The sequence below is a fragment of the Mustelus asterias genome, chromosome 27 (genome assembly GCF_964213995.1).
Source record: "Mustelus asterias chromosome 27, sMusAst1.hap1.1, whole genome shotgun sequence".
NCBI classification, from domain to species: domain Eukaryota; kingdom Metazoa; phylum Chordata; class Chondrichthyes; order Carcharhiniformes; family Triakidae; genus Mustelus; species Mustelus asterias.
Window position 1 is genome coordinate 6829130 of NC_135827.1, and position 9570 is coordinate 6838699.

General features: G+C 46.8%; 1 protein-coding gene across 2 annotated transcripts in view; it reads right to left on the reverse strand.

Moving 5' to 3' along the window:
• Positions 1-361: 361 nt before the first annotated feature.
• Positions 362-9570, reverse strand: part of dcps (decapping enzyme, scavenger) — a 70419-nt gene continuing 61210 nt past the window's right edge. Inside the window, exons 4-6 of one of the 2 annotated variants that reach the window (XM_078198818.1) lie at positions 8754-8867; positions 6736-6846; positions 362-2902 (exon numbers count right to left, since the gene is read on the reverse strand). In XM_078198818.1, coding sequence (XP_078054944.1) covers positions 2636-2902; positions 6736-6846; positions 8754-8867 — 492 coding nt within the window. In that variant the 3' untranslated portion in view covers positions 362-2635. The remainder of the gene's footprint in view (positions 2903-6735; positions 6847-8753; positions 8868-9570) is intronic. The other variant, XM_078198819.1, reaches the window with a different exon arrangement.

Genomic DNA, 9570 nt, shown 5'->3' on the forward strand with positions numbered 1-9570 from the left:
AGGCCTACACCCAATGAATTTAAACAAATGATGGTGGGCTGTAGTTTAGACATCTTACTATCCTCACGATGTGCAGAGTTTAGAGGGAGCATTGCTCAGTACTAGAGGGAAAATGGGTTGAATGACTCTTTCTCATCTTTGTCTTGTGTTCTTGTGGCTAAATGGTATCAAGGTCCAGGATTAGATTAGTGCCTCACACAGAGAGACATAAATTATCCTCTATACATGATCAAACTTTATTCTTTCAGTATATAATCATGCCTAAATTTCTCAAGTGTCACATTCATACAAAATAGGTAACTAGGCAGTGGACATGTTGGACAATGTAGCATAGTGGTTATGAAGGAATTAGACACAGTTTGGTTATTTCTTCAAAATGTTTATTCATCTTTAAACTACTACAAAGCTGCATTAAAAAATTATAACACCGTCATTGTATCAAAAATTTCTGATTCCAATTTTTGTAATTTATACACCATCTATGATGTTAGCTAAGTATCTGGGTCGGGTATTGATGGAGAAAAAGCAAATCAACTCCTCCAATACTCAGCCAGGTAAATGACAACGGAGCCACATAGAGAGGGTCCAGAGCTTGGTTTCTGTTATTGGAAGCTTACAGTAATCTCAGACAGAGAAGAAATTGGGATTTACAAGTGACTTAAAGAAGGCAAACAATCTTACTTGAGCCCCTGGGCCCGATGGCCATGTTATAACCTTGCAAGAAAATGTTGGTCTGTGGATCTTGTGAGGATCTGGTTTATTATTCCTCATTATGAATGATTTACCCACCAGCATTCACCATCTAGGGTTACACACAGTTGAGGGGCTGGAGTGCTACTGGCAATTGGGTTACATTGGCCCAAGCAAATAGAAGCGTTTTCTGGGGATGGGCAAAGGGAGGGGAAGAATACTGTCAATAAAAGAATCACGATGGCTCAGCTGGCATTGTTCAATCTCTTCGTAAAAAGTGGTTCTCAACTAGCCTTTTCCAGGTGGGTGCACACCTGCAAGTCCCCCACATTGAAGGCAACCAAACCCAATGGCAACAGCAAGGCAACGGGCTGGCGGGAGGCCGAGCTTTTCTGCATTTGGAAAGGAAATGTCCTCTGTCCAAAAGTGAAGGCTCTCCGTGGTACCATGTCAAGCTCCAGACAATAACACTGTGGTGAATGCCTGGAACACGCTGCTGGAGGAGGTGGTGGAAGCAGATAACAACATTCAAGAGGCATCTGGATAGATACATGAGTAGGCAGGGAATAGACAGATGTGGATCATGTAGAGGCAAAAAAAAAAAGATTAGAAAAGCATCTGTGCCAGCACAGACTTGGTGGGCCGAAGGGCCTGTTCCTGTGCTGTACTGTTCTTTGTTCACTGGAGCAGGCTGCCCTCATAGCTGCTGAGATATTAAAAGATACCTCACAAATGGGGCAATCAGCTCCTGCAATGGTTTGTTGGGTCCCTGAATTGCACACACACTAGGAGAGCACAGGGTGTAGGAGGAGAGGGGAAGAAGAGTGCAGTCATGCTGTTCCGGCGACCATGAGAATAGCGACCAGCGGGTCCATCCAGCTGGTTTTTATCTGCTTATCGTTTTCGGAAGTCATCCCTGCTCTGTGCTGAGTTAGCCGGTCGCTTCCTCAGCAATCTCAGTTCCTGAGCGCTGGCAAAGGATGGGGTGGGTGAAGAGTGAAAAACAGACAAAGCTCCCACTTCCGTTGACATCCAGTGGAAGGTATGGCACTGCATACTTAGCCTGAAGACATGAAAAGGGCTGTGCCATCCCACTGGCCGATCAGACACCATTGCCCAATTACTGGTTTGCATGTGAAGAATGGCCAGTGCTGAAGGTTGCCTGTAGAACCTTATTCAAACAAGAATCACATCCTTCCAGGAGGGAAGACAAGAGGGATAAGTAAGCATTGCTATACTTGTGGCAAAACTTTAACGATGGCTCCATAAAAAGATGGCTTGGCCGCAAAGAAAGAGGAAATCTTCCATAACGGGAAAAAAGCAGAACCTGGACCCAACCACACAAAACAAACATACATACATACACTCGAGTTGGTTTAGAAGCATGAGCAGTGGAGACAGAAGCTCCATTGAGGAGCCCTCACCAAGCCTAACCCTTGCATACTCAGACTAAAGATTTCCAAGCATTTCTGCATGAGCAAGCCAGAGTACAAACTCAATTCAGCAATTTTGGCTGGGTTTGCATAAGTTTACAAATGCTTGTATCTCTCTCTTCCCATTCCACCCCCATCAACTTCCATATGTGAAAAAGCAAGATAGTGATCAGAAAGGCCAGCCTAACCGTACAGACAAAACAAACGAATTTGTTTCTTTTTAAAGTTACACTTGGGGATTTGACTCTGCAACCCGTAAATTCTGGCGAGGAACATTTTAATGCCATAGCAACAACATTTAGTTCGTCCAAATGGAAGTTCTATTAAAGATCTGTGTTCTGTGTGACGGGAGGTCAGACTGACAGCCAGTGTGCTTTCAAAGGGGTTCTGTCTCCAGTGTTGATGTTTAGCAGTGTAACTCAACTCAATATGCATGTGATGCCAGGTCGATTCAGTTCAAAGAAAACAGAATGCAAAAACCAACCACGTGTGAACAGAAATTTCTCTCCCTTCTACACCCTTCCTGCCTCTTTGAACTTCTGCAGGAGGGGGTCATCGGCCTTCAAGGCGAAGGTCAAGGTTCGTTTCTGGTAATACTCTGGGTTGGTTTGTAGGTTCTCTATGACACTGGAAAGTAGATGCGCACGTTCAACTGTGGTCCCTGGAGCGTCATAACCAAGAGCAGTGAAGTGAATGTGAAGGTGGTAGTAGGAGGGTTGATAATGGAAGTAAATCCTCAATTGGCTTCCTGGAATATTATATTGCTTGGAAATGGCCACCTGCAGAATAGAAAATCAAGAATTTTAGAACAATTACCTTAAAGTGCACCCTTGTAAGTGAGACCAGACTATAGAACCTTACAGCATAGAAGGTTTTAGGCCTTCATGCCTGCTTTGACAATGCTCTATGATGTGACAAATGCTCATTTTCAAAGCTGTCCCTTTCCCAGTCATGATGTGGAGATGCCGGCGTTGGACTGGGATAAACACAGTAAGAAGTTTAACAACACCGGGTTAAAGTCCAACAGGTTTATTTGGTAGCAAAAGCCACACAAGCTTTCGGAGCTGCAAGCCCCTTCTTCAGGTGAGTGGGAATTCTGTTCCCACAATTCTGTTTGTGAACAGAATTCCCACTCACCTGAAGAAGGGGCTTGCAGCTCCGAAAGCTTGTGTGGCTTTTGCTACCAAATAAACCTGTTGGACTTTAACCTGGTGTTGTTAAACTTCTTACTGCCTCTCCCAGTCAACAAGACAATGTTTCTCCTCCACTCACTCCACATCCACCTCTCTGATAGCCAAACAAAAGCTGGAAACCCTTGTAGCGATAAATATTGGGCATAAAACCATCCTATGCTGCCACACTCTCATTCTGCTGGCCTGTGCTGTGACTATTACACATGATTTCTTCAGTGTACTCGAATCACGGGGCAGAAAAACTTGTAACGCTCTTAATTTTTCACTTCAAATCCTCCAGATTTTGTGATAACAATAATCCGTGTCTGGAAAATGTGGAAATCCCAGGTGAATGATCATTGTTGGGGGGGTAATTGTTTTGGGGGTAAACTTATTTTTAAAGATGCCCTTAAGGTAATCTGATGCTACCAAATATACTAAATGCTGTTCATTTGGATGTACTTTATCTTTAAAAAAAGGGAAAACTTAAATTTAAAGTTTATTTATTAGTCACAAGTAAGGCTTACATCAACAGCAATGAAGTTACTGTGGAATTCCCCTAGTCACCACACCCTGGCGCCTGTTCGAGTCAATGCACCTAACCTGCACGTCTTTCAGACTGGGAGGAAACCGGAGCACCCGGAGGAAACCCACGCAGACACGGGGAGAACGTGCAGACTCCACACGGACAGTGACCCAAGCCGGGAATCGAACCCGGGTCCCTGGCGCTGTGAGGCAGCAATGCTAACCACTGTGCCAGCTGCATCTTCCCGGGCCTGTTGAAGGGCCTTTCCTTCTGAACGTGGATCAGAGCTGGCATAACAACAGGGTCACACATACATGCGCCAAATCTCCAGGCGCTGCCAGTACACCTCTTTCCATAAGTGGTGCCGTGTCAGCACTCAGGACTGCGTACACTGATCAACTTGTCATTGCCAACTTCCACGTGCACGGCCCAGCAAGGTTCACGGACATGGCTCGTTTACAAGATCTGGCCACAATGGCAGTAAGCAAATGAACAGAATGACAGGTTTTGGCTGCTCTTCCCAAGACCCGGGGCTGCACGCGAGGCAAAGGGAAGATTGAATAAATTTGGGAAATTCAATATGATAAAGGGCTGATGAAAGAGAGCAGGGCTGTGGGAACAGTTTTGGATTGCTCTAACCACAATATGCCGCAGACACAATGTGCCTGATGATTACCACTGTGCTGTAAAGCTCGGTGCTTTAATTCTCTTTGTGGATATTGTATAGCCAGCTGCAGGCTAAAGGCTGGCTGATACATGCAGATTGATCAGACAACAATGATGTACGTACATGATACAGTATTACATGGGATATGCAGCACAGAAACAGGCCACTCTGCCCAATCATTCCATGCCAGTGTTTATGCTCCACTCGAGCCTCCTTCCATCGTTTCTCATCTAAATCTACCATCGCAATCCTCTTTTCCCTTCTCCCTCATATGCTACTCTAGCTTCCCCTTGAACATACCTGCCACTATTGCTTTAACCATTTCCTGTGCTGGTGTGTTCCACATTCTCACCACTCTCTGCTTCTTCTGAATTCCCGATTGGATTTCTTGGTGACTCTTACATTGACGGCCTCTAGTTATACTTTTCTCCACAACATTCTCTCTGTGTCTACTCTACTAAAACATAAGAACATAAGAAATAGGAGCAGGAGTCGGCCATCTAGCCCCTCGAGCCTGCCCCACCATTCAATAAGATCATGGCTGATCTGACGTGGATCAGTTCCACTTACCCGCCTGATCCCTATAACCCCTAATTCCCTTACCGATCAGGAATCCATCTATCCGTGATTTAAACATATTCAACGAGGTAGCCTCCACCACTTCAGTGGGCAGAGAATTCCAGAGATTCACCACCCTCTGAGAGAAGAAGTTCCTCCTCAACTCTGTCCTAAACCGACCCCGCTTTATTTTGAGGCTGTGCCCTCTAGTTCTAGTTTCCTTTCTAAGTGGAAAGAATCTCTCCCTCTCTACCCTATCCAGCCCCTTCATTATCTTATAGGTCTCTATAAGATCCCCCCCTCAGCCTTCTAAACTCCAACGAATACAAACCCAATCTGCTCAGTCTCTCCTCATAATCAACACCCCTCATCTCTGGTATCAACCTGGTGAACCTTCTCTGCACTCCCTCCAAGGCCAATATATCCTTCCGCAAATAAGGGGACCAATACTGCACACAGTATTCCAGCTGCGGCCTCACCAATGCCCTGTACAGATGCAGCAAGACCTCACACAATTCACCCCTCAGTCTTTTGTCAAGGGAAAAGTGACCCAGCCTATCAATCCTTTCCTGTCCACAACATCTTTAATGTAATAAAACAGCCAAGGGCACTTCACAGCGGCATTATGGGGCAGCGTGGTAGCACAGTGGTTAGCACTGCTGCTTCACAGCACCAAGGACCTGGGTTCGATTCCTGGCTTGGGTCGCTGTGTGTGTGGAGTTTGCACGTTCTCCCCATGTCTGTGTGGGTTTCCTCCGGGTGCTCCGGTTTCCTCCCACATTCTGAAAGTCGTGCTGGTTAGGATGCATTGACCTGGACAGGCGCCGGACTGTGGCGGCTAGGAGAATTTCACAGTAACTTCATTGCAGTGTTAATGTAAGCCTTATTTGTGACTAATAAATAAACTTAATAAAACAAAACAAGCTTGAGGAAGAGTAATGTAAAAAATGAAAATAAGGAGGAGAGGCAAACAGATATAGTGAGGGAATTCTAAAGCTTTGAGTGTGAGCAAGCTGAAGCGACAGCCATCAATGGTGTAGTGATTAAAACTATGAGTGCTCCATAGGCAGAATGTGTGGACTGCTATGGTGACTGTAAGACTCGAGATGATTACAGAGACAGGGAGGGGCAAGGCCAAGAGCAGAAAATGATTTGAAAACAAGTACTCCACTTGGAATACTGTGCTCAGTTCTGGTCGCCTCATTACAGGAAGGATGTGGAAAGGATTGAAAGGGTGCAGAGGAGATTTACAAGGATGTTGCCTGGATTGAGTGGCATGCTTTATGAGGATAGGCCGAGGGAGCTCGGTCTTCTATGTTTCTATGATAAGACTTCTAAACAAATCAAAATGTTGCTTGTCCGAAAGCCAATGTAGGTTAGTGAACACAGGGTGAGTGGGACTTGGGGCAAACTACAACAATGGCAGACAAGTTTTAAATTACCTCAAATGTGTGGAAGGTATTGCATGGAGGACAGGCCAGAAGCACACCGGAATTGTCAAGTCCAGTAGTAACAAAGGCATGGATGATGGTTTCAGCAATGAACAAGCTAAGGAAAGGTCCAAGCTGGACAATGTAACAGAGGTAGAAATAACCGGTGTAAACATGTGGTGGGAGGTTCATCTCAGGGTTAAATACAACACCAAGGTTACGAACAGTCTGTTTCTGCACCAGGCATTTAGACACTCACCTGTCCTTCCTTCAGTATGTTCTGCAACATCGGCAAGTGTTCTGCTGTTAGGTCCCGTACTGATTTCACCCCATGACGTTTGCAAATTGCAATCAGGTACAGGTCATCCACCTGCACAATACAAGGGAAATGGTGAATAACTCACATGTCATGACATTTATGACAGACAACTAATTTGGCCATTCACCCCAAAATCTGGCTGGACCACATTAGCATTACCAAACTCTCTTGTCCTCTGTCCAAACAGCTCACTCCCCAGGATCATGCTGGGCTGTAATAATCCTTGGCTGTTTTTGTCACTACAAAAGAACTCCTTTAACCCTCTCTCCAGTCCTCTGCCTCTCTTAACAGTGAGTGCAAGGAGCTCATGGAGTTCATTGTCTCTGTGATTGAGACTTCCCTTCTCCTGTCCAACTGGGTCAAAACCTTCTGTGATTTATCCCTCTTCCCTAGCCCTACCTCTTTCTCTAGTTTCTTCCATCTCCGAACTCATTTATCGATGACACCCACTTCCAGTTTCCTCAACCGTACTCCCACGAAATTGCTGGTCACTTAACATCCCTTTCTGGCCCCATAATGGCTGATGTTGTTAATGGTTCCCTCCCCTTATGTATTGTCTCTCTCTCTCTCCTTCAAATCCATCATCATCCCGAAGCCCTTTTTTCCCCACAAACTACATCCCATTTCCAGCTTCCTTTTCTTTCCCAAAATATTTGAATGCCTCAAATCTGTCTCAGAACAAGGCGCAAATGATATTTTATATGATTGCGACCGTGGTAAACTATCCTTTCTCATTCATCCTGATCTGCCTGCAGCCGTTGACACAGTCGACCTCATCAACCGTCAATCCCTTTCCTCCATCATCCAGCAATATGGGACTGATCGGGCCTGGTTTCATTCCTGTCTGTCCAGTTCTAGCCAGAGAATCACCTGTAAAAGCTTCTCTTCATGCTCCAGAAACTGTGTCTGCGGGCTCCTCTATCTTGGTTCTTCATCCATTTCTCATTTACATGGTATCCTTCAGCGACACCATCTGGAAACATGCTCTCACTGTAAACTCCTCCAGCTCTACAACTTTCCGAGACCCCCTGCACTCCTCCAATTTTGCCCTCCAGCCTCCCTCACTCCATCACTGGAAGCCAAACCTCCAGCTACCAAGCTCTGGTATTCCTTTGCTAAACCTCTCTGTTTCTCTTTAAGAGGCTCCTCTTTGACAGAGCTTTTTATCAAACTACCTAACATCTAATGGTGTAGGCTTGCTGCCACAGCTTGATACCTCGCCTGAGAAATCAGAAACCTCAACTGTATCACCTCGGTGATCACGACACTGTCAGAAGCGGATACTGAGGCACGGGAGAGGTGGTAGGTGCATTGTGAACGTAAAATAACGAGGGAAGGTAGGAGAGCAGGAGCAGGATTGGGACAGTGAATATATTATGGTGATACCAACTGACTGATACTGCCTCTGTGGTTTTAACATTGTAGTGTGCTATGGATTTGCCCATCACCCCATATAAAACCAGAGGCATCCTTGGAAAGTTGGATATAGTTTGGTGCCATACTGGCTGATAAAAACAATTCAAATTGGATCATAGAATTCCTACAGTCCAGAAAGAGGCCATTTGGCCCATTGAGTCTGCATCGACTCTCCGAAAGAACATTCTACCCAAACCTTCCCTCCGCCCTATCCCCATAACCCATGAATTTAGCATGGCTAATCCACCTAACCTACATATCTTTGGACTGTGGGAGGAAACCTATGCAGGCACGGGGAGAATGTGCAAACTCCACATAGACAATCACCCGAGGCCGGAATCAAACGCAGGTCCCTGGTGTGAGATGCAGCAGTGGAGTTCTTTAGTGGAGCCGCGAAGAACCGACTTTCCGTGGTAAAAATGGGATGCTGCAGTCGATCAAGGAGACGATCCAGCCCCAGCTGCTCAAGGAAACCAGCGATGGTCAATAAAGCACACCCACTTCCCAAAAAGGACAACATGACACTTTGTTCACAATCCCACCTGCTTCTGATTCCACTTTAAGTCCGGAATGAGGACAAAACCATCTTGTGGATCTGGATTTTCGTAAATTATTCTCTCAACTTCTGCTTTATTGTCCAGAATGTTGTACACCCACTGAAAGAAAATTCATCAGTAAATATGGGAAAACTCAGAAACTCTGCATGACTGCTCATGAGAGTAACAGAAGCCATTGCACATCAAGGACCAGGAAATTCCACAAATTGTTTCGGAAAGGTTTGGATAATGTGACGAGGGTAGGGGCGTGGGAGGCAGGGAACTGTAGATTCTTTCTGAATGGACGAGTGAATAAGCATTGCTCACGTCTACTTGCTGATTACAACTCAAGTAACTGGAATGTTATTTATCTGGCCTCACTAGAACACAGCTCTCAGATTCAGCCCTTTGCATTCAGTTTCAATGGGCAGAATTTAATGAGGGTGGAGGTAGAGTGAGGCACACGGCACCCCCCCCCCCCCCACCCACCCTCCCCCCCCCACCACCTCCCCCCCACCACCACCTCCCCCCACCTCCCCCCCACCTCCACCTCCCCCACCCCCCCCACCACCTCCCCCCCCTCCCCCCACCTCCCCCCACCCCCCCCCCCCACCTCCCCCCCCCCCACCCCCCCCCCCCCCCCACACCCCCCCACCCCTCCCCCCCACCCCCCCCCTCCTCACCCCCCCCACCCTCCCCCCACCACCACCACCCACCTCCCCCCACTCCCACCCCACCCCACCCACCCCCCTCCCCCCCCCACCCCACCTCCTCCCCCCCCCCCTCTCCACCCCACCCCCCCCCACCTCCTCCCCACCCACCC